The sequence below is a fragment of the Zingiber officinale genome, chromosome 10B (genome assembly GCF_018446385.1).
Source record: "Zingiber officinale cultivar Zhangliang chromosome 10B, Zo_v1.1, whole genome shotgun sequence".
In the NCBI taxonomy this organism is placed as follows: domain Eukaryota; kingdom Viridiplantae; phylum Streptophyta; class Magnoliopsida; order Zingiberales; family Zingiberaceae; genus Zingiber; species Zingiber officinale.
This window is the reverse complement of record NC_056005.1, coordinates 3,472,118-3,497,044: the sequence shown is the minus strand read 5'-3', so window position 1 is coordinate 3,497,044 and position 24,927 is coordinate 3,472,118. Positions and strand designations below refer to the sequence as shown.

The window sequence follows — 24,927 nt, the reverse complement described above, 5'->3', positions numbered from 1 at the left end:
GAGACTAGCTGATATAAGGCGTTGAGGGTGCCTTCAAGGCCCTTGAGGGCGCCTCCATCACCGGCGGATTCGCAGTGCGGATAAGCTCCGCTTCGCCCGCTGTTTATCCTCTTGAGGGCGCCTCCGATGCCTTTGAGGACGCCTCCAAGTCCGTCCGAGGGGCCTCAACACTCCAGGAGGGCTCCTTCAACCTAGCTTTCTGCGCAGCTTCTGCCAAAGCATCCGAGGCACCTCCAAGTTCCATGGAGGCGCCCCGGACACTGTTCATCTAGAAATTTGAGTTCTTTTTACATTCTGCAAGATACGCTAGTCCACAAAACAACAAGATATCCTACAAAACAAAGTTAGTATATTATAAACATGATAACTGAAGTGTTTGACAGTCTCCGGACTGTCCGGTTCTGACTTTGAATTTTAGTCCGGAAACCCTAGATCGAACCAACGCCTACTGTTCCCTCAGCGGGGAGCGCGTCCTCACCTACTCCACTTAGGAGAGTATACCTGTTGCCAGTTGATCCTCCAGATCAACTGGACTTTTGCTCAGCGCCCGAAACTTCCGGTCTTCATGCTGGACGTCCGCTCCATGACTCACCCAAACTTCCACCCGGTTCGCGACACCAGGATTTCAACCTAGGGTTACCACTCCCTAGGATTTTACCCGAAGCTCTCGACCTGCTAAGACTTTCCGCCTAAGGTTACCACCCTCTAGGGCATAGGATTACCGCCCCCTAGGGTTTTCCCTTTGCCTAACCGCAGCTAGGACTTTTCTTCACCTAGGGTTACCACCCTCGGGACCTATAAGGTTACCACCCCTAGGTTTTTCACCTGTCTAACCGCAGTTAGGTCTTTTGCGTAAGTACACTTAGGACTTTCCTGCAATCTCATTCAAATACATTAGACAACAAGACAACTTAATTTTGAACCCTTTGACATAATCAATGTTGGTTGCTATGCGGAATATCATACCGGTTCCCTTGTACAAAAATTTTGTACAAGTCCTGAACCTTTACTAACAACCTATTGTATTCTTTAGAAATTAAATTAGGAATCGCAAACGGAACTTAACATTATTGTAGGATCGAAAAGAATTTAGATATCTCCACAATGACATGATATTGTCCACTTTGGGCCTAAGCCCTCATGGTTTTGCTCTTGGGCTCTCCCCAAAAGGCCTCAAGCCAATGGAGATATCTTTTCTCTTATAAATCCATGATCTTTCCCATGTGTTTCCAATATGGGACTATGTTTGCAACCTTGCAACCCCAACAATCCCCCCCTCAAACAAAGGACCATAGGTTTCCCACGTCCGATCCTCGACCCACCAGATCTTCTTGCCCCTCGGTCCACCCGACCTACTAGGACTTCCTTGCCTAGTCGCAACTAGGACTTCCTATCTGGTGTCTGGTCCTCTTGATCCGAACATAGGAGCCCCCACTTTCTTTGTTCGAGGTCAATATTGTACTCACATGGCTCAATCAGACCATAGCTCTTGTGCACAGTCGGCGGTTAAACCTTCTGGCAGTCCGGGCTCTGATACCAATTGTAGGATCGAAAAGAATTTAGATATCTCCACAATGACATGATATTGTCCACTTTGGGCCTAAGCCCTCATGGTTTTGCTCTTGGGCTCTCCCCAAAAGGCCTCAAGCCAATGGAGATATCTTTTCTCTTATAAATCCATGATCTTTCCCATGTGTTTCCAATATGGGACTATGTTTGTAACCTTGCAACCCCAACAATTGATTCCAAATTTAACTTATCTGTTCTTAGTGGTTTAAACTTGGATCGCAAACGATGCTTAACATTATTGATCCAAATCCACCTATGTTACAAATTCAATTAAATATTAATTTCTAAAATTGGCTTCCAGGACTGCATGGCGAGGTACTAGACCTTCTTAGGTATGGGATCATCCACCACCGCCTAGACAAAGCCTTTTAAAGAAATCTAATATTTAATTTCCTTATATAAACCCTAGGTTTAACCAAAAGGAACAATCGAATCACAAATTAGAAAAGCAAAAAAAAAAACACAAACTCGAATCACAAATTAGAAAAGCAAAAAAAAAAACACAAACTCGAATCACAAATTAGAAAAAAAAAAAAAAACACAAACTCGAATCACAAATTAGAAAAACAAAAAAAAAACACAAACTCGAATCACAAATTCGAAACCTAGAATCATATGCCTCTTGTGTTTGGTATTTCAAAAACTATACAAAGAAAACTAGTATGATGCGGAAAATAATTATTAGTTATACCTTTCTTTGTAAGCAACAACCTCTTGATCTTCTATCATATTCCTCTTCTTATCTCGTGCATCGTGTGGGCGACGATCTACCGAGACGAGAACCACCCAAGCTTCTGTTGGTTAGTCCTAGGAAAATCGTACCGGTTCCACTGTACAAAAATTTTGTACTAGTGTCGAACCTTTCATTAAATAACCTTTTGTGTTCTTTAGAAGTTAAAATAGGAATCGCAGATAGAACTTAACATCATTGATTCCAAATTTAACTTATCTGTTATTAATGGTTTAGATTTGAATCACAAGCGGAACTTAACATTATTGATTCAAATCCACCTATGTTATTATTTTCATTAAATATTAATTTCCAAAATTGGCTTCTAGGACTGCATGGCGAGGCACATGGCCTTCTTGGATATGGGAACAACCACCACCGCCTAGACAAAGCCTTTTAAGGAAAGCTAATATTTAATTTCTTTAAATAACTCTAGGTTAACCAAAAAGAACAATCGAATCACAAATTCGAAAAATAAAAGAAAAGAAACACAACCTCGAAACAAATCTGAAAACTCTAGAATAATATGCCTCTTGTGTTTGGTATTTCCAAAAATAACTATACAAAGAAAACTATTATGATGCGGAAAACAATTACTAGTTATACCTTTCTTTGTAAGCAAAAATAACCTCTTGATCTTCTACCGTATTCCTCTTCTAACCTCGGACGTTGTGTGGGCAACGATCTTCTTCCGAGATGAGAACCACCAAGCACCTTCTTCTTCCTTCTAGGTTTCGGCCACCAAGAGCTCCTCCAAAGATGAAGAGGTTCCGCCACCACCAAGCTCCAAGGGATGCTAGAAATATCACCTCCTTTTCTCTCCTTCTTCTCCAAGCAAGATCCGGCCACCACAAGGACTCCAAGGATGAGATGAGGTTCGGCCACAAGATGGAGAAGAGAGAAAGAGGAGGGGCCGGCCACACCCAAGGAGAAAAAGAGAGGAGAAAAATAATAGAGTCGTTCCTCATGAAGGCACCTCTACCCCCTCTTTTATAATCCTTGGTCTTGGCAAATAAGGAAATTTAATTAAAAACTTCCTTAATTCTTTTGTCATGAAAAGGAAAAATTTATTTAATTAAAAACAATTTTCCTTTTCATTATTATATGGTCGACCACTTATTTCCCCAAAACAAGGAGAGTTTTAATTAAAACAAAAATTAAAACTTCCTAATTTGTTTCCGAAAATTTATAAAAATTTCTCCAATAATTTTTCCCTTCATGGTGGATTATAAAAAGGAAATTTTATAAATTAAAATCTTTCTTTTAAACATGTGAATGATTTCCAAAAAGGAAAGTTATCTCTAAAAATTAAAATCTCCTTTCAATCTACAAATAAGGAAAGATATCAAATCTTTTCTTAATCTTTTGTAAAAATTAATAAAAGAGAATATTTAATTTTAAAACTCTCTTTTAAATTATGATCATGGTTAAAAAGGAAAGTTTTCTCAAAATTAAAATCTCTTTTCAATCTACAAATAAGGAAAGATTTCAAATCTTTTCTTAATCTTTTGTAGAAAGCTATAAAAGGAAAGATTTAAATTTTAAACTCTCTTTTAAAAACATGATATCCACATAAGAAATAATTTTAATAAAAATTCTTTTTAATATTTTAGTGGCCGACCACCTAAGCTTGGGACCCAAGCTTTGGTCGGCCACCTATAATTGGCTCCACCAATAGCTTTGGCCGACCCTAGCTTGGGCTCCAAGCTAGCTTGGCCGGCCACCTTTAGGTGGGTAGAAAGATGGGTATAGGTGGGGTATAAATCTCTATATACAAGAGGCTACGATAGGGACCGAGAGGGGAATTGGTTTTGGTCTCCCGATGAAAATAAGCTTCCCGTGTTCGCCCAGAACACACAACTTAATTCCATCAATAATAATTCATTCCACTAAAGAACTATTATTGAACTACCGCACCAATCCCAAATTATATTTTGGGCTCCTTCTTATTATGAGTGTGTTAGTCTCCCTGTGTTTAAGATGTCGAATGCCCACTAATTAAATGAGTTACTGACAACTCACTTAATTAATATCTTAGTCCAAGAATAGTACCACTCAACCTTATCGTCATGTCGGACTAAGTCCACTTGCAGGGTTTAACATGACAATCCTTATGAGCTCCTCTTAGGGACATTATCAACCTAGATCACTAGGACACAGTTTCCTTCTATAATCAATAACACACACTATAAGTGATATCATTTCCCAACTTATCAGGCTTATTGATTTATCGAACTAAATATCACCCATTGATAAATTAAATAAATAAATATCAAATATATGTGCTTGTTATTATATTAGGATTAAGAGCACACCCTTCCATAATAACTAAGGTCTTTGTTCCTTTATAAAGTCAGTATAAAAAGAAACGACCTCTAATGGTTATACTCAATACACTCTAAGTGTACTAGTGTAATTATATAGTTAAAATAAACTAATATCTAATTACACTACGACCTTCCAATGATTTGTTCCTTTCCATCTTGGTCGTGAGCTACTGTTTATAATTTATAAGGTGCTGATAACATGATCCTCTGTGTGTGACACCACACACCATGTTATCTACAATATAAATTAATTGAACAACTACATTTATCATAAATGTAGACATTTGACCAATGTGATTCTTATTTTTAGATAAATATTTATATCAAAAGCTAGGCTTTTAGTATACACTCTAACAGCTTCCTTCTTCTTCTTGTGAGTTTCGACCACCACAAGAATTCCAAGAATAGATGAGGTTCGACCACACCACCAAGCTCCAAGGGATGCTAAAAACAAAACCTTCTTTCTCTCCTTCTCCAAGCAAAATCTGGCCACCAACAAGCTCCTTGAGAGTTGATGCCATGGCCACCAATAAAGAAGAAAAGGAGGAGAGGAAGAGGATGAGAAGGGTCGGCCACCAACCAAAGAAATAGAAGAGAGGAAAACTAGAACATAAGTTATGAGGTGAGACACCTCTACCCTTTCTTTTATATTCCTTGGTCATGGCAAACAAGGAAAGTTTTATAAAAACTTCCTTATTCTCTTAGCCAATGAAAAGAAAGTTTAATAAAAAAATTCCTTTTCAACTTTAATGTGGTCAGCCACCTCTCAATCATCCAAGCAAGGAAAGTTTTAAACATAAAATTAAAACTTCCTTATTTGTTTCCGGAAATTTTTAAAATAAAATTTTCTCTATTAATTTTCCCTTCATATTTGTTTATAAAAGGAAATTTTATAAATCAAAATCTCTCTATTAAAACATGTGGGTGATTTCCAAAAAGGAAAGTTGTAGAAAACTATAAAAGGAAAGATTTAAATTTTAAAACTCTCTTTTAAAACCATGAAATCCACATAAGAAAAAAATTTTAAAATAAAATCCTTTTAATTTTATTGTGGTCGGCCACCTAAGCTTGGACTCAAGCTAGGGTCGGCTACACTTCATCACATACAAGCCATGTCTTGGCCGACCCTTGCTTGGGCTCCAAGCTTGGCTTGGTCAGCCACATAAGGATGGGTAAGAAGGTGGGTATAGGTGAGTATAATATTTTATATATAAGAGGCTACGATAGGGACCGAGAGGAGAAATTGGTTTTGGTTTCTTAATGAAATTAAGCTTCCCATGTTCGCCCCGAACACCCAACTTAATTTCATCAATAATAATTCATACCATTAAAGAATTATTATTGAACTACCGCACCAATCTCAAATTATATTTTGGGTTCCTTCTTATTATGAGTGTATTAATCTCCCTGTGTTTAAGATATAAAATGTTCACTAATTAAATGAGTTACTGACAACTCACTTAATTAATATCTAACTCCAAGAGTAGTACCACTCAACTTCATTATCATATCGGACTAAGTCCACCTGCAGGGTTTACATGACAATCCTTATGAGCTTCTCTTGGGGACATTATCAACATAGATTACTAGGACACAGTTTCCTTCTATAATCAACAACACACACTATAAATAATATCATTTCCCAAATTATCGGGCCTCTTGATTTATCGAACTAAATCTCACCCATTGATAAGTCAAAGAAATAAATACTAGATATATGTGTTTGTTATTATATAAGGATTAAGAGCACACACTTCCATAATAACAAAGGTCTTGTTCTTTTATTTAGTCAGTATAAAAAAAACTTACCTTAAATGGTCCAGCTCAATACACTCTAAGTGTACTAGTGTAATTTTATAGTTAAAATAAACTAATATCAAATTACACTACGACTATTCCAATGGTTTGTTCCTTTCCATCTTAGTCGTGAGCTACTGTTTATAATTTATAAAGAATTGATAACATGATCTTCTGTGTATGACACCACACACCATGTTATCTACAATATAAATTAATTGAACAACTACACTTAGCATATAAATATAGACATTTGACCAATGTGATTCTTTATTTCAAAATAAAATATTTACAAAAGGCTAGACTTTTAGTATACACTCTAACAATCAAAACATAGGTTCGATCGTCGGATGCTTCCCGCACCAACAATCTCCTCCTTTTTTATTATGGCAACACAGTTCAAAGTTAAGTAAAAACATAACACTAATATAAGGAATTTTAAGCATAAGTAGAAATGCAAAAACAATTTCCTATACTCCCCCTTAACAGAATCCTATACTCCCCCGTCTCTTACTTAACTTTGACTTTTCTCTCCCCCTTTGACATAAATCAAAAAGAAAATATGTAGGGAGAAGATTGTTTAATAATAAAAAATTATGTTTAACCTTAAGCTCCCCTTAAAGGGTAGCTTCCCTAGATTTTTGAAAAAGAATTTTGATAAACACACATAGTTAAGGATTTATCCTTTTTTTTTAAAAAAAAAAACTTAGTTGAAAGTCCTTTGTTGAAAAAAAGTTTGAATTTAGTTTTAAAATGATTGTGTTGAGAAAACACCTTGCTAAATAGCTAAGTTTAGAAAATACTTTAACTAAGTTTAGTTTTTAGTTTTGAAAATTACTTAGCTAAATCTTAGTTAAAAACTTAACTGAAAGGGAGTTTAATAAACACTTAGGTTTGACAAAGATTTTCTTGCAAAAATATTTAGCTTTTCAACGAAAACTTAGATAAACTTAAGTTTTGAAACTGTCATAATTTTTTTAAAAAAACCTAGTTAGAAGTATTAAATTTTTTTTTTGATAAAAGCTTAATTTTACAACTATTTTGATAAACATTTTAGAAAATTCTTTTAGAATTATTTTGCACCTTTTTTGAAATAATGTTTTAACAAAAAAATTAATGTGTTAAATTTTTGGCACTCCCCCTTAATTAATGCCAAAGTAAATCCTTAGGGTCCTAGAGTCCAAGTAATTAATAGTTATTTTATATTTTTCTAATTTTCCATCTCACCCATTCTAGGTTATCAAACATGTTCAACTTATGAGTGAGTGTGAGATGGAGTTATCTTTATTTAAAAAATATTGAGAATTAGAATATAAATTTAAATTTTAAATAAGTTTGAATTTCAAATGAGTAAACATTTAAACTTTTGAAGATTTTGAAAATATAATAAAAATTAATTCAGTTTGAAGTTATAACTTGAAAATATGATTTAAAAAATAATTATCATTAAGATTTTGAATCAAATATAATTTGAAAATTAATGATAAAATGAATTAAAAATTAATTAAGATTAATAATTAATAATTAATAATTTGAAATTTAATTATGATTTGAAAATTAAAAAAATAATACTTTGATTGAAATTAATTGCCTTTTGAAATTAATTATGATTTGAACCTTAATAATAATTAACTTTTTGAAAATAAATATAATTTCATTATGATTTAAACATTTTGAAATTAATTTTTCAAATTTAATTAAGTTAATTTAATTGAATTAATTTGGAACTACTTTAAACATAGGTCCATCTCACCCTTTTCTAAGTTATTAATCAGGGAACCTTAATAATTTTTGTGAGATGGTTAACTTTAATCTTCAATTAAATTTCATCTAATGATTGATTTACATTTGGGTTAGACTCAGGTTTTAAAATAAGTTAATTAAATATTTATTTCAAAGGTCGGCTTCCAGACTATGGCGAGGCACTAGGCCTTCTTGGGTATGGGATCATCCACCACTTCTAGACAAAACCTTTCAAAGAAATTGAATATTTAATTTCCTTATTTTAACTTCTAGGTCTAACTAGTCAAATGTAAATCATACCTAGATCCTTAACTAGCCTAATCTAAGCATGTATCATGTAAACAGTAAAGCAGGCATCAAACAAATCTATCTATTTGATCCTGTCCAAATCGCCGAACCAAAGGACGCTGGGCACGTGGCGCTCTCCTAGTCGATGACGCAGGCCTCCGAAGCTCCGGCTATCCTGCACAGAAGTCGGGCCGGGAAGGGGTTCCCGACGGCGACCCTCCGACGCTCAAGTCAGGTAAGTAGTGGAAAAAAGAGCTCCCAAGTTTGTCCAAAAATTGCTTACCTCCGGCAAAGGAAGAGACTCTTTATATAGAGCGATGAAAGAACTAATGCACGTCCCCCGGGGCGCATACGTGTCCGCAGCCCATACCTTGGTATGTACCTGTCAGAGAGCTTACCTGACACCATACTGCTACAGTTCAATCATGTCTCCGATGGGACAACAGAATACCTTGTTGTCAGACTTAGAGTATGGTCTGGCCATAGGACTTGTCGGCTGTCAAAAGATGTTCCTATCCTTCACTCACCGCCCGGCCAGGACGTCCGTCCGGCCGACCGGCGCGAAGAGCGTCGTCCGGATGGCCCTAACTCCCCGCGCCAGCCGGCCGACGCGCCCATTATGTCCTGCCTTCTCCTAGGCCTTCCGCTCGGTCATTATTTACTGTTTCATTGAGCGTCGGAACCCTGACTCCTGTCAGGGCATCTTTCCTTATCAAACGTTTACGGGCAGGCCGATCGGCCTGCCCTTTTTCCATGCGTCCGGTCGGCTCACCCTTCTTCGACGGACCACCTGGCCCTTTGACCTTCACGTGGCCTTGACCCCTCGTTAGGGGGTCCCGGGCTCTTCCCACCGGATCACTATTGATAAAAATAGTCTTTTATTGGCTCCCCCTGGATCGTAGCCTCGATAGGGTCTATTAAGATAGTGGATTTGATCCTTGGGGACCCAATATAGTCCAAGTCCAGCTTGATTAACCAAGTTCGATTTGGGGACCCATGCTTGGACTATGTTTCCATTTGATCTATTTATAATTGACAGATATGATTTGAATTTTTGTTTACGCTTAAACCCAAGTCCGGATTTATTGTAAACGACTCTTTGTTTTCCAAGAATCAGATTAAGATTCTTGGAACTCAACGTGAACCGTTCCAATGTGTCTTTAAGTTCTTTAACTTGAGTTTTCAAATTGGAATTTTCTTCCTCAAGTTGTTGGACTTGAGTTGAGCTTCCAATTTGAACTGGCTCAATCAAAGGACTCGAGTTAGTCACTTTCTTAAGGGTTGTTACCTCCTTTAGAAGTGATTTAATCTGAACGTTAGATCTAGATAATTTACACATAAGATAATTGACTAGATTATGCAACCGAGAAATACTTACATCGGGGTTAGGCCCTTAGAAAATGGATACGGATCTATGGCTTCGCTCGGACTCAGTTTCTAAATCGTTCTCGGTTTCTGAATCAGACTCAGTTTCAGCAATATGTGCTTGTACTGGTAGAGCAAAGAGGCTTGCTTGTTCTTCTTCGTCGGACTCAAATTCATCTGATGACTCGGATCAAGTTGCCTTCAACACCTTCCTTCTTCATTACTTCTGGTTTGGACAATCCGACTTGTAGTGTCCCTTCTGGTTGTAGTCGTAACATGTAACTCCAGTCTTGACCTTCGTGTTTGTTTGAGTCACCTTTTTCTTTTTGTACATCTTTCGTACGAGCTTTACGAGCTCGACAGTAATCTCATCGTCATCTGAATCTGATTCATCTTTGGACTCGGATTGGGTTCTATGCTTTGTTTTAGGTTCCCGGGTTCTGCTTGTACCTGCAATCAAAGTTATACCCTTCTCGGCCAGACGTGTATTAATTTGTTCATGTAATTCAAATTCAAAAAATAATTCGTCAAGTTTAATTAAAGATAAATCCTTGGATACCCTGTAAGCATCTACCATAGATGCCCACAAGATATTCCTCGGAAAGACATTTAGGGCTACCTTAGGACGTCGCGGTTCTCCACTTTTGCCTGATTGCGTGGAGTTCGTTGAGTAGATCTTATATACGGGCATGAAGCTGGCTAGCCATCTCACCTTCTTGCATTTTAATGCTATATAATTTATTAAACAATAAGTCACACTTAGTTACCTTTGTGTTGGATGTGCCCTCGTGCAACTCGATCAGCTTTTCCCACAATTCTTTGGCGCTCGAGAACGGGCTGACGTGGTTTAGCTCCTTCTTTATAAGGTCACATTAAAGGATACACGCTGCTTTTGCATTAGCTTCTACCTTCTTTATTATGCTAGGGTCTCAGTTTTCGCATGATACGGGTTTTCCTGCGCCCTCAAGTGGGAGCGAGATGCCGGTCTTGATGATCATCCATACCTCAAACTGAGTTTAGAGGTAGGACTTCATTCAACCCTTCTAGTAGCTGAAGTCTTCCCCGGAGAAGAGCGATGGTCGGACTGTGCTATAGCCTTCTTGACGGGCCATTTGAAAAATGAATCTCGCACACAGAAAAAAAAAACAACAAAGATTCCAAGACTAGGTCTTGGATTTAGTAGTGCGGGTTGAAAATAATAAACACGCGAACTCGAGTGGTGTTGCACCAACTTCGAGGAAAAATTCGATTACGAAAAAAAATTAGATTAGAAGGCGGCAACAATACCGATTCCGATCGACTCCGAAAAACTGAAAATCACAACAAAAAAAATACTTGATTGGTGGTTGCAACAAATCGAAGTGACCCCGCTCTAATACCAATTGTTGGATCGAAAAGCGCTAGAGGGGGGGTGAATAGCGCTCGTGGCTTTCACTTTTCGTTTCAGAAATCTTAGAATAAACGCAGCGAAAATCAAAACACGGAGACACAAGCAACACAGGGATTTACTTGGTTCGGATTCTGTGGCGACTCCTACTCCAAGACTCACGCTCATTGAGCGTTTACTTTGGGCAACAACTATAAGCTCACAAATATTACAAGAGATTATTACAATAAAACTGTACTAAAAAAAACTATACCGATAACAAGAAATTGAGACCTAATTTGTATATGACCTAATTTGTGTTAAACAAATTATCATACTCAATTTATTGCATAAAAACTATAGACAAGGTTGCTTTTCATAATCAAGAGAATAATACAAACTCATAGAAACTTATTTCATGAAATTCTAATATCTCTAGGTCCATATTTAGACCTTCTAATTTTTATAATTTTTTAAATTTTATTTGAATATGGGATTCATCCTAGATTCATCCTAGATTTTGAAATGAATCGAGGATTTGTCCCAGAATCTAGGACAAATCTAGGATTCATCCTAAATTCAAACAATTTTTTTTTAAAAAAATAGGAGGCCTAAATATGGATCTAGAGATATCATAATTTCATAAAACAAATTTCTAAGAGTTCATATTATTCTCCTGATAATGAAAACAATCTCATCCATAATTTTTACCTAATAAATTGAGTGTGGTAATTTTTTATTTGTATAAGACCTAATTTTTGTTAAAAAAATACTACACTTAATTTATTAGGTCAAAATTATGGATGAGTTCATTTTCATGATTAGGAGAATAATACAAATCCATAGGAACTTATTTTAGGAAATTCTGACATCTCTATGTCCCTATTTAGGCCTTCTAATTTTTTAAATTTTTTTAAAATCTTTTTCCAGTCTGGGATGAATTCTCGATTCGTCACAAATTTTGGGATGAATCCTGGATTCGTCCCAGATTCAAATAAAATAAAAAAAAAATTAAAAAATTAGAAGGCCTAAATATGGACATAGAGATATTGAAATTTCATGAAACAAGTTTCTATGTGTTTGTATTATTCTTCTGATCATAAAAATAACATCATTCATAATTTTGATACAAAAAATTGATTGTGATAATTTTTTATTTGTATTCGACCTAATTTGTGTTAAAAAATTACCACACTCAATTGATTGGGTCAAAATTGATGAGGTCATTTTTATGATCAAGAGAATAATACAAATCCATAGAAACTTATTTTATAAAATTTTGATATCTCTATATCCATATTTAGGATTTTGGATATACATTATGAGTTGGGCAAAACTCTAAGTGATTGCTCGTTAAGCCTAAGGATACATTACGAGTTGAACAAAAATCAGAATGCCTAAATATGGACCTAGAGAAATAGAAATTTCATGAAATAAGTTTCTATGGGTTCGTATTATTCTCTTGATCATAAAAACGACCTCAACCATAATTTTGACATAATAAATTGAGTTTGATAATTTTTTATTTGTATATGACCTAATTTTTATTTTAAAAAATTATAACACTCAATTTATTGGGTAAAATTTATGGATGAGGTCGTTCTCATGATCAAGAGACTTTGGGACGAATCTAGGATTTGCCCCAGAATATGGGACGAATCTAGGATTCATCCCAGATTCAAATAAAATAAAATAAAAAATAGAAGGCTTAAATATGGACATAAAGATATCAGAATTTAATGAAACAAGTTTCTATGAATTCGTATTATTCTCCTAATCATGAAAATGACCTCATCCATAATTTTTACCCAATAAATTAAGTGTGGTAACTTTTTATTTGTATAATGCCTAATTTGTGTTTTAAAAAATACTACACTCAATTTATTGGGTCAAAAGTATAGATGAGTTTGTTTTCATGATTAGGATAATAATATTGTGGCAAATGGCGAATACACTCGCCCCCAGTGCCCCCGCCAACCCGTCTCAGGGACAACACGGAGGAGGTAAATCACGGACGACTACTAGCCTTTGGAATAATGACTAGCACATAAGGGAGGTATTTACTTCGACTTTACCGAGATTCGAACCCCAGACCTCATTATGGCAACACCATGTTAGTGTGTGCACTTATGTGCCAAGACACTCCTTATGTATTTTGTATATAATTATTTAATAAAGGCAAATATTTATCATTAATTATTTACTTTTCTGTGCGTATATAATTAATGATAAAGCCCCACAGATTAATGAGTATATTAATATGAAAATAGTCCTTAATCGGATAGATATCTAGAGGGGACATGGATATCTAGATCAACGATGAGTATGACTAGGTCGAGATAGACCGGAGGGATGAATATCCAAGTTGTACTTGGGGGTACCTTGAGTTTAGAGGTACACTGGACACGACCCGCTCAAGAGGAGACCACATATTAAGCATCATTGGTTATTTCTCTTATTAATGATGGTAACTGATCTTTTGACTCGAGACCTTCATTTATTCTATCCGTGAAGTTATGTGCTTTGACATCGTTAAAAGCAGTCTTTAATCGGATTGTGATTAATACGGAAGTTGGGTGTATGACAAAGCATAGAGAGAATAGTGTTGAGTCAATAGAGGATTCATCGCTCTCTTGGATTAGGAGTTAACATCCTGGCCGCGTGATAGAGATATTAGTGACTCAAAATCCATGGCCATGGGAGGAATGATTTATCATTCAAGAGGAGTCTATTATATCTTGGAAATCAAGTAAAAAAATTAATTTGGTAATGATGCATAATGTACCGAATTAATTAGAATGTAGGCTTAGATGAAGAAATTGAATTACACAGTAATCGGTTCATAGTGGTTTACAATTTATGACTGATATTAATTTTATCGCGTTGGGTGGCTAAAACTATTGCTAGACGGTTACCTTAGTCTGTGTATGAATTTACACTGCCTTCGTGTATAAAACCTAGAGGGTCGCACGCATAGCACGTAGATATCAACAATGGTATCGAAAGCTAGTCGAGATTAAGATCAAATATAGATTTATTTGATACAAAGAAGAAAGAATTCGAATAGCCATAATCATGATGATTAATGGAGAATTCGAAGAGTCATCATAATGATAATTAATGAAGAATTTGAAGAGTTATCATAATGAAGGTTATAAATGAAGAATTTATGCAGTATATAACTCTTCATCTTCCTAATTAATGAAGATCGCAAATGATGCATTTATTGAGACCTTAACTCTTCGTATTCCTTGGTGGTTATAAGTAGCCATCCTCGGAAAGATTCAAGCGTAGAATTCATTCTCTCCGAGTTTCCTTCGTCAACTTCTTCTTCGTTCGAAAGAGATTGTAGTACTTCCAAGGCTTTGTCGATCCAAGAGGCTAGCACCTAACAGATCGTGTCAAGTTCGTGATCTAGTGCGCGTGGATACCACTAGAGGAGTCACACGTGGGGCTCTTATCTGTCTTATCTGTCTGTGATATTATTCACACCTATCAAGGACTCGAGGTATGTTTTTTATATTATTTTGTGTAAAACTATATGTACCACGAAAGATCCATGATTCAATATATATCTTCCGCTGCGCTCCGAACCCAACAGTGGTATCAGAGAGAGGTTCATGGTTGGATCATATAATACGAAGTCGATTCTTCAAAATTTATTTGAGAAATATAATCAGTGTTTCGATAGATTTCAAAGAAATCTTAATTTCTTTATTTCAAGTTATATGCCGTAACATTTCATGATAGAAATTAATTTTATCTAAAAACATGTGAAGTAATACATGTTGTAATTTAGATATAAATTCCTTGTGACATAAGTAGATTAACATGTTAAAATCTCTGAGACCTATTTGTCTTAAAAGACTAAGAGGATTAGTGGAGATAAGTCTCATAATGAGATTGTGCAAATGCACAAGAAGTTAATTATGGTGAGACACTTTAATAATTATAAAATCCCTTAAATATATTAAAGTCAAGATTTGTTAAAAGCCCTCCACTAATAACTATGATGATAGTTAGAGTTTTTACATAAGTCGGTACAACTCAGCTGTAGGCTTGTGTCAAAACATCTATAATTTATCATAAATATTAGTGAGTCGACTTAACTCAAATTCGTTGACTTATTTAGCTCAGCTAAGGTTAACTGATTTGAGGGGCAAGTGTTGAGAATATAAGGCTCAACAAGAACATACCGAAAGTCGCATAGATTTGTGATTGACAAGTTAAGGCCTACTTGATGAATGTAGCATGTAGGTACAACTCAGCTATGTGCATTCTATATGATTCAGGGTTTTGGTCCTATTAGGAATTGTTACCAATCAATTCCCGATTCTAACAGTGAGGGTTGTTGGACTTGAATAAAATAATAGGAGTTATAAAAGACCTTTATTAAATATATTCCACAAATACTAAAACTCTGCTTTAAATTTTAGATGGCAAACACAAGTACCTTATCACTGCGAAGTATTATCGAGAAAGAGAATATCCTCCTCGGTTCCAACTACCTGGATTGGTATAGTTAATTGAAAATCGTCTTAATACACGAGAGAAAAATTTACGTCTTTGAAGATGAACCACTGAAGGAGCCTACACCCAATGCTTCAGAGGAAGATTAGTCATATTATTCTCAGTATATGGAAGATGCACTAGATGTGCAATGTATCATGTTGTCTTCTATATCTCCCGAGTTACAGAGATAGCATGAGAACATGAGTGCTAGGGAGATTGATCAGCACTTGCGTGAGCTCTTCCAAGAAAGTGCGAGAGTAGAGAGGTATGAAACCTCTCGAACACTATTTTGTACCATGCTGGAGGAAGGAAACCAAGTTGGGCCTCATGTACTCAAGATGATCGGGTATATAGAGAGGCTCGAGAGCTTAGGTTCCAAGTTAGACCAGGACTTGACTGTTGACCTAATCCTGTCATCACTACCTCTATCATTTTCTCAGTTTGTGTTGAACTTCAACATGAACAGCATGGACAAGAGTTTGACTGATCTGATGTTAATTGATCCGGCGGTAAGGACGGAAGACCCCCTTTGAGGGGAGTCAACGTCACGTGGAGGTCAAAGGGCGAAGTGGTCAACCTAAGGTCTGCCCGATCGGCCTACCGGCCTAGCGAGTCCAGGCGGAATCAAAGACAACCCGACGAGGAGTCGGGTTTTCGACGCTCATGGTGAACAGGGTCGCCGGGCCGAGCGGGAAGTCCGCTCGGCCGAGGCGTAAAGCATCAAGACTGTGAAGGAACAGTCTCAGCCGAGCACCCGGTCGGACCGATACCCACGTCCAGTCAGACTGATGTCTGCCGAGCGGATGGACGTTCAGCTCGAGTACACTTTAAACGATTCCATTAATTTGGGTCATCATCTTGATTTTAATGTTTGCCCTTTAATCCAAATAAGCTATTTGAACTTATAATAAAACCTTCCCACAAACAAATAAAATTCTTAACTTTTATTCTCGTTAAATGATTTAATTAAATCTTAAAGAGTTCATCACCTCTCACCTAAAATTGATGAAAAATCTAACACAAATAATTGAGACGAGTATTACCGTTGAAGATCTAAATCCAAGAATGAAACCTCGTTACTTGCCTTCCAACCTCCTGGGTATATATGATAAAGGAAGATTGAAGCTATTTTCAAACATCAGTGTTCATTTAACCTTATAAACCATGGTCTAATCTTCAGTTACCCCAGGCTAAAAAATGGTTCAGCATTTTATCCTACCTGAGAAGAGAGATATTTGACTCGTTAATAATACGCTGCTATTATTGTTGATTAAGAAGGTAGTGTAGCTTCCGTTCTACAAAGAGGAAGACTCACGGAAAATAAGTTAGAATGATGGTTAGAGAAATCGCCGGTAAAATCATTCCGATGCTCAAGTCAATTTTTTAAGAAGAAAAAAGTAGTTGTTGGAAATTAGGATTTTGAAAGTATGTGTGTGCATACCTTGTTTATGAGAATTGACTATTTTTTATAAGACCAGCCCTCTCCAACACATCTCCCTATGTCCTCCTCGTTTCTCTTTATCGTGTCAACATTCCCCAAAACAAGTGTCCATTACGACTCATTTATGTCGGAGTTAATAGCTGTGTTTTCCACCATTCTCGTGATAACAACTGCATGATTTAATATCCTCCAAGAATAACATAACACTTTGTTGTTCTAATTCTTGATAGTTGAGACTGTTTCAGTTTAGTTTGAGGGAGCCTAAAACGTGAGTTGAGAGACTCTCGGTAAATAGTACCCTAGGGTAACCCAAAGTTGGGAGTAGTTCGGAGTCGAGAGTAGTTGAGAATTGACCACCAAGGATAGCCGGGAGTAGGGAATCGAGTCCGGCACCGAGCGTTGTTGAGAGTCGGGAGTAGCTAGGAGTTAGCCACTGAGGATAGCTGGGTGTAACTCAAAGTTAGGAGTTGGGAGTAGAAGATAGTTGACCACCGACGATAGCTGGAAGTCGTCAACCCAGGATAACCAAGAGTCGGGAATCGAGTTGGGTCCCAAGCATAGGTGAGAGTTAAGAGTCGGGAGTAGCTAGAAATTGACAAGATAACCAAGAGTCAAAAATCAGGAGTAATCTTTTATTGACCCTATATACTCTCCTGACTAAGTTATTGACCTCTTGACGACATCACACTGACAAAATACCCCGACATCAATAAACCCATCAATAAGACATGCAAAATTCAAACGTTGAATTTAATAGTACACTGTTTACTAATCAAAGTACTCAAACGATGAATCATCTTGTTTCACAGTCGCCGTCATCTAATTTTATTATCTTGAACATTTGAGGATGGCTATATCAATTATCTGTCAATCAAACTCCGATACAAGATCCCCATTTACAGTATTGAAATTAATCAAATAATTTTGGTGATATACTTCGTTGAACGTTGCCATCGCTCAACAACAATCTTAACAGCAACTCTTAACAAATGTAAGTGCAGCAAATTTGGATTCTTATTGAAACATTGATGCCAAGAATATTCATCTGAATGCTACAGGACATAGTATAATTCAGCTGAGATCACATCATCTGCTTGCGGTAATGTCTTGGCTAATACTTGATATAGTGGAATTGAACAAGGGCATGGCTCATCATTCAGCATCTGTCGAAGTTGCTGCTGATGTTTCACTTCTTTGCCTTTGAAAACCTGAGGCACCTGTACTTCTCCCCACCAACAGTTATCTCAAGAGCACCATCTTGGTTGTCTTGAGATGCTGTGCCCATTAGAACACTCTTCTCCTTTTCTAGGTTCTCCCTCTCTATCTTTAGCCTTGCCTCTTGACGTGCAATCTCTGCCTGCAAGTGAGAGTTTCACAAGAAGCTTTATGAGAGGACCATGATAGCAACAACTTGTTGGATGCCTTTTGACCTTGCAGTTATTTTTTTCTTAAATAAAATAAGCCTTAGATGAACTTGTAAGCACATGATTGATACTTTGATTCTTCACAAAAATCCCACAGCATGGAGCCAATTTAATTGGGATGGCAAATTAACTTGATTGAATCAAATGAACGGGATATATATCAATCTTCTATTATATTAGACGCATAAACATAGCAAATTTTTGTTAATCTATTAGTACACAGACATCTATTGGATGTGATAGGTTGCAGTTCTTAAGAGGGTTGAGATTCACTGTATCTAACATTCTCAGTGTTTGACTATTCAGTCCAGAGAAAGTATACATGCTTAAAGAAACATCATTTATAGAGAGCACTTATAGGATGTGAAACTATTCTAGAACAATATATCTTCCTTTTATCCACAATACCAAAATTTTCAATTTCCTTAAAAATTAGGAAGCAACACTTGCTCTCCCTTATAGGAAGCTTGATTGAATCAAATCAAATTAGAAGCATAAACATAGCAAATTTTTGTTCAGCCTATTAATACGCAGATATATACTGGATATGCTAGGTTGCAGGTCTTAAGAGGGTTGAGATTCACTGTATCTAACACTTGAGTGCTTCACTGTTCAGTCCAAAGAAAGCACATATGCTTAAAGAAACAGCATTTTAGAGAGCACTGACAGCATGTGAAACTATTCAGAACAATATGTCTTCCTTTTTTCCACAATACCAAAAATTCAAACTTCCTTAATAATTAGGAAGAAACATTCTCCCATCCATTCCCATTTCCATATAAATCCTTCCTGTGACTTTCAAGCTTGGTTTACTTGGATGGAAAATCACAAGAGAAGAGTGTGAGGGATTGCAATACAAAAATGTATACGACTGATCCACAATGCATGGGCAATCTTGTGTCTCTTTCCCTCTCCCTCCCTTCCTTTCTTATCTCCACCCAAATAACCAAGTCTTAAAGAAAGTTGTAACCAACCTGACCTCACTAAACAACAGTCAATGGTTGAAGTATTAAGCAAATCCAGAAACAACAGTTAATGTTGTCTTGTATTCAGTTAGCTTGTCTGACCTCCCACTCTTTATTCCCTAATTTATATTTGTTGCTTTTGCTAGAACGCGTGTGACATTTATAATGGTAGATGTCATGAGGTTGATACTCAATATGGCATAATCGAACCGATTGAGTGTTGCTCAGGCAAGAAACAAAATCATTGGCCATCCACAAAAAGCAGCTGTTTCTAAACTACTAGGAACTTCTCTTGAAATCTTCCATGAAAAATCAAACTAAGCCAAAAATTTGAATACGATGATAAAATCCACATTGTCTGCTCTGTTTGGTTTAATTTGTTGATTAGCTTGTTTGGAAATGAGTCAAAAAAATTCTTATTTCCTTTGGAAAAGAATTCTTGAGAATCATAACATAATCATTATGTTTGGTAAAGTGAAAACTATTATTTGACGTTGGTGGTAAAAATGGATATCCTGATGATACTATTATTTTGTATCATGACTTTGAGGAATTTATCAAACAGAACGGATTTCCAAATCCTGAGGTTTGGTGATGTTTGGATTCCAACTACCACAATTTTTCACTTTCCTAACATAAAAATCATGTGAAATTATGATTCCTATTCCATTAGATCTTATGATTCCAAGTATGCTAACTATATTAATCCGAATAAAAGATTATAAAAAGTAACGCTTTAATACATTGACGCAGCAAGGACATCGATCTCCTCAGCTATCAGTATTCCTGAAGATGACATACTGAACAATTTTCTTCGTAGATGCAGTTCGTAAAGTGAATACATACCAGTGCCATCACATCATCGCAATTAAACCGTTAACCAGAGTAAACACAAGAATTATCAAGAACAGTTCTTGGATTTTTACAGAATAACAAAAAAAAGGTTAAAAGACGAAGAAAAAAAATAACAGGACGTTTCATAAACGGCAGTAAGCAAGTTGTATTACCTCTCTTCGGGAGAGCTCGGCTTTCCAAGCGGCCTCCCTCTCAGCCACCTCGCGCTCCCGCTCCTCGATGTAGCTCTGCATCTCCCTCTCCTTCATGATCCGATCTTGAATGTCCGCATCCAACGCCTCCTTCAGCTCCATCACGAACTTATCGACCACTGTCTTTATCCGAAGCGACATCAGCGCTTCCCGCCGTACTGATCTCGTTGCCACAGCGGAAGCCAGACTTTTAAGGGACCTCGATCTTCCACCTTCCTTCTCGAACACCTCCTACAACTCGGCGGAATCCTTAGATTTCCAGTCGGAATCTAGGGCAATTTGTAAAGCCTAAAACTACATCGTAAAAATGCGCCGGAGTCAATCACAAATATTTATCCGTATCACATTTTTGCCCTGCAATTTCATCCTTATTTCATTTTTATCAGCCCTTAAAATTAATTTCAATTTTCCATCTCACTTTGCCCCCCGTACTTTCAAATTTCCTCTCTAGTTGGTAACATTATTTTATTTATCTCAAAGGGCTCCCAATCTTATACATACAAACTTAAAGGTCCAATGTGGGAAATACATACAAAAATTATAAATCGTAGGAGTCAAAATGAAATTACGATTGTTAATCTCCTGTTAATTGAGGTTTACTGAACCACAAAAATACAAGGACAACGTTGCTCTCATTTAGCTTTGTCAATGATTGATAGAGGATAACGCAGAGCAGAATACTTCATCGCGAGTCCCATCACTGTCTCAGAAAAGTAGATATAAGACGACATTGACATGTTCAGTATTTGATTGAATCTTGCTCAAGAATGCTCTGAAGGAGATCCTACTGGTCCCTCTCAGATCTTTTATTCCCTTTTAGCAACGAAGACAGCATGATGATTTTCTTGTCAGTGAGAAGCCATTCTTTTTCAGATCTCCAAATGCCTTGATCAATCAAGCTGATTCTCAACTTGGAGTGCTAGTGCACAATCATCCTTGTCCAACTCAAGCAATCTCCAGGCGAAATCAATACCAAACTTGCATCGTGGTCTAATTGCATGCCAGAGATGATCTCTCTTCTTTTCCTTTTGCCGCTTTATCTTTCCCTTTCTTTTTTACCGTCACTGCCTGCTGCAAATTTCAGACATTCCTGGCCATGTTTGTGGCTCAAAGATCCCAAAAGCCAGCTTGGACTCGTCAATGGCCACCTCCACATCTCAGATGCCCACCACGCCCCCCTCTCTCTTTTCCTCAGAGCAAACGTTGATCCTTGAGCTCGGCACAATCCCCTCCTCCTCGATCCTCTCGTTGCCTTGTTCCTAGGTTATGCTTTCCTTTAGAAAAGCAACAAACAAAGATGCTCTCATTCCCTTGCTGAACTCCTGGAATCAATGGGAACAACTTTGCCTGCACACTATATAACCAACACTAATCTCATAATAGTTTTACTGGTTCCCTTTGTTTTCATGTGACTATTGCTTCTCGCACACAGAATCATCCTCTGCTTATTGCAACCTTGGAGTTTGTATGGAGGTAATTAATACTAGTGTGTAAGATATGATTTCCTAAAGTTTTCAGGACTTTGAGGATATAGAATCATATTCTTATTCACAGAACTCATGCTAATGTATGTTTCGATGGCACAGACTATTGAGCTAAAGGTGGACATGGTAGCATTACATGAGAAGAGATTGAGGAAATGTTTGTCCAAAGTGAAAGGTAAATAGTTACTTAATTTCCCCTGTTTTCTTGTAGTGAATTTCTAAGATAGTAACAAGAGATTAATCACGATGCCATTGTTGATCAGGGATTGAGAAGGTTGAAGTGGAGGCGAGCGTTCAGAAAGTTACAATCACAGGATATGCAAACCGGAATAGGATACTCAAGGCACTGAGGAGAGTGGGGTTGAGAGCAGATTTCTGGTCTGCACATAATGAGATTCTTAGTACTTACGCAACTGGAAGTCTTATGTTCAACCACTATAGTTTCTTCTAGGAAAGTATACATATATAATTCTGGAGATGCCCAAGATAATGAGAAGACAAAGGAGGCCTTATGGAGGCTTACTTTCGGACCATCAGATCAAATGGTGCTGGAAACTCGAGTGTTGATCAGACTAAGAAATTAAAGGTGCAGCAATTTGATGGATGGTTTTGTTTGTATATGGCCAGTATTCTAGAGGATATTCAACCATGGCACAGTTTAAATGGTAATGAAAAAAACTGATACGTGCAGATGATTGTATTTAGTAACTAAAGAAAATCAGTTTTCATTTGATTCTTGATCTTTTTGACGTATGTTTTCCTGGATATCGATCATCTTATGGCGATTAGAAACGTTCAGAGACTTTAAATGAGTTCCAGTATCTCTAATCAATTCACGAAATACATAATTTAAACAACCCCGAGCATTATTGGTGATAGGTCGCTTAATTCACTCTTTCTTGCCGTTCTCCTGGCTGTCGCCGTCGCCTTTGCCTTTGGGAACCGAGAAGGAAGCAGTGATCGCGGAAGCGAGCGCAGCCTTGACTCTGGGATCAGTGAAAATGACCTCGGTCAGCTCGCTCATCCTTGCAAAGGCGGGCGGAGGGCGAGTGTAGTCAACCATGACTGTGGGGAAAGGGTCGGCTACCGAGATCGTCGCTCCGGCCAAAACACTGTTGTCGGAGATTACTGATGCGGAGGACAAGGAACCAGACATCAACATGGACATGGCCGCCGACGTGGCGTTGGCCGTCGCGAGGGCGGCAGGAGGAAGTTGGTGGTTATGCGATCCTTTGTAGGTTATTGTCCATGCCGTCGGATCCTCTGCACAACGTTGAACCTATACATATATAGAAAGAAATTCCTTCATTAATTTGAGGAAAAAAAAGATATAGATTTACTTCATGTGTACCGTCTGAATCCACTACGTACCTTCTTATGAACAGAGCATCTTTTGACATTAAGAGAACAAGAACAACGAAAGTAAGCCCGAGGAAAAGGGTTCCCCTTCGACAACTTCTCTCCGTATTTTCTCCAATGACAGCCATCGTGAAACTATTCAATGAATCAGTTAGGAGGATTAATTTAGAAATTGCTACAAAATGCGTGCGCGAGTATATATATATATATATATATATATATACGTACCAACTTTTGTTCGGGCCGGATCCGAAGCGAAACTTGGGTGTCCTTCATGATCGGCTGGGTTCGATCTGGATTGGAGGGAGAGGACCGGTCGTGATCAGAGAGGGTTCGATCGGACGATGAAGGCGATACAACGGCTCCTCCTTGCTCATCTGGATTGTGTTCGAGCAACAGCTCCGAGTGCCTATCTTGCAAGGCCTTGTTCTCCATGTTTGCTTCGCTAAGCTTTTCTTTCAGAAGTCGATTCTCGTCCTCCGCTCTTTCAAGTTCTGCTCGAACCGCTTCCCACTGGATTATATTCGTCACGAAGAATGTCAAGTTCCCGAGTAAGAATCATTGATTTGCAGAGAAGATCAATTAACTGGTCGTCGTACCTTAGCAATTTTATCCTCCGCTGCTGGCGGCGCTTGAATTTGTGCCCTCTGGTTTTGTACTGTTCTTGACGAACCGAGCTGTTGCAGAGTGATTCATATAAAGGATAAGCGTATCCGTTTTAACTCTATAAAAAAAACAGGTAAGGCGATGACTGAAGAAATTTAAGATCTTAACTGACCTGAAGTGACAGGTCAAGGTTCGGTTCCTCGTGATCTTGGTACTCGATGCGGCCACGCTTCTGCTCCTGCGGGAAGAACCGGATGTGGTTTGACGATCTCTTCCTGGAGGATGACCCAGAATTCTCCATGACTTTGAGGAAGGAAGAGAGGAAGCAAATATCAGGAAAAGGATATGAAGAAGAGGAAGATGATGGAGAAAGCCGAATTAGGAGGAGAAGAAGTTGCCGTTGTAATTGGAAGGTTGCAATGCGAGAACGATTTATAGAGAGCAGGGGCGACTTGGTGGCCGCGCAGTCAAGGCGTACCGTTGAGATCTAATAGGACGGCATAGGATCTGATGATGGGAACCCTATCCGTGACGTGGCCACCTCCGCGAATCTACAACAGTTTGCAAGCGATCCAAAAAACTTGTTAATTCCACGTAATTAATTTGACAAAATAATAATAAAAAATTATTATTGGGCATCTCATTTGAAAATGTTCGACCAATAAAAAGTTATTAATTTTCTCCTAAAAATATGCTATCAGTTATCTGATTTTTTTTTTAAAAAAATATATCTTGAGAATATATTTAAATTTTGATCTTGAAAATAAAAAGTGGAATAGGTATGTGTTTTAATGACTGAGTCAAAGTTCTTTGTAACAAATTTAGTTGATCTTTTAACTAAAAATATTTATCATCCAAGTATCCACGGTTCGAACCTCAATTATGATAAATTTATAAGAATTTTT

At 37.3% G+C, this 24,927-nt stretch overlaps 3 protein-coding genes across 3 annotated transcripts; 1 reads left to right on the top strand and 2 right to left on the bottom strand.

The window, feature by feature from the left end:
- Positions 1-18,033: 18,033 nt before the first annotated feature.
- Positions 18,034-20,930, bottom strand: LOC122030612. Its single transcript, XM_042589826.1, has 2 exons — positions 20,535-20,930; positions 18,034-18,495 (listed from the first exon to the last, which is right to left on the bottom strand). The coding sequence occupies exons 1-2, from the start codon at positions 20,712-20,714 to the stop codon at positions 18,325-18,327; spliced, it is 351 nt and encodes a 116-aa protein (XP_042445760.1). The 5' UTR covers positions 20,715-20,930; the 3' UTR covers positions 18,034-18,324.
- A 355-nt stretch (positions 20,931-21,285) lies between these two features.
- Positions 21,286-22,714, top strand: LOC122028739 (heavy metal-associated isoprenylated plant protein 28-like). The gene is made up of 3 exons (XM_042587602.1): positions 21,286-22,046; positions 22,160-22,232; positions 22,321-22,714. The coding sequence occupies exons 1-3, from the start codon at positions 22,041-22,043 to the stop codon at positions 22,506-22,508; spliced, it is 267 nt and encodes an 88-aa protein (XP_042443536.1). The 5' UTR covers positions 21,286-22,040; the 3' UTR covers positions 22,509-22,714.
- A 91-nt stretch (positions 22,715-22,805) lies between these two features.
- On the bottom strand, positions 22,806-24,420 carry LOC122028738 (WRKY transcription factor 6-like). Its single transcript, XM_042587601.1, has 5 exons — positions 24,195-24,420; positions 24,016-24,093; positions 23,645-23,929; positions 23,429-23,551; positions 22,806-23,336 (listed from the first exon to the last, which is right to left on the bottom strand). Exons 1-5 carry the CDS (start codon positions 24,321-24,323, stop codon positions 22,947-22,949), a joined length of 1,005 nt encoding a protein of 334 aa, XP_042443535.1. The 5' UTR covers positions 24,324-24,420; the 3' UTR covers positions 22,806-22,946.
- Between the last annotated feature and the right edge of the window lie 507 nt (positions 24,421-24,927).

Bases quoted from the DNA above. Each gene is read 5' to 3' on its own strand.
- LOC122030612 (XM_042589826.1), bottom strand. From the start codon at position 20,714: ATGTCGCTTCGGATAAAGACAGTGGTCGATAAGTTCGTGATGGAGCTG. The intron at 18,496-20,534 runs GTAATACAACTT...TCTCACTTGCAG, and splicing joins CCGAGCTCTCCCGAAGAGAG to GCAGAGATTGCACGTCAAGA.
- LOC122028739 (XM_042587602.1), top strand. The intron at 22,233-22,320 runs GTAAATAGTTAC...ATTGTTGATCAG, and splicing joins ATGTTTGTCCAAAGTGAAAG to GGATTGAGAAGGTTGAAGTG.
- LOC122028738 (XM_042587601.1), bottom strand. From the start codon at position 24,323: ATGGAGAATTCTGGGTCATCCTCCAGGAAGAGATCGTCAAACCACATC. The intron at 23,552-23,644 runs GTACGTATATAT...TTCATTGAATAG, and splicing joins TCCGGCCCGAACAAAAGTTG to TTTCACGATGGCTGTCATTG. The intron at 23,337-23,428 runs GTACGTAGTGGA...ATATATGTATAG, and splicing joins GATGCTCTGTTCATAAGAAG to GTTCAACGTTGTGCAGAGGA.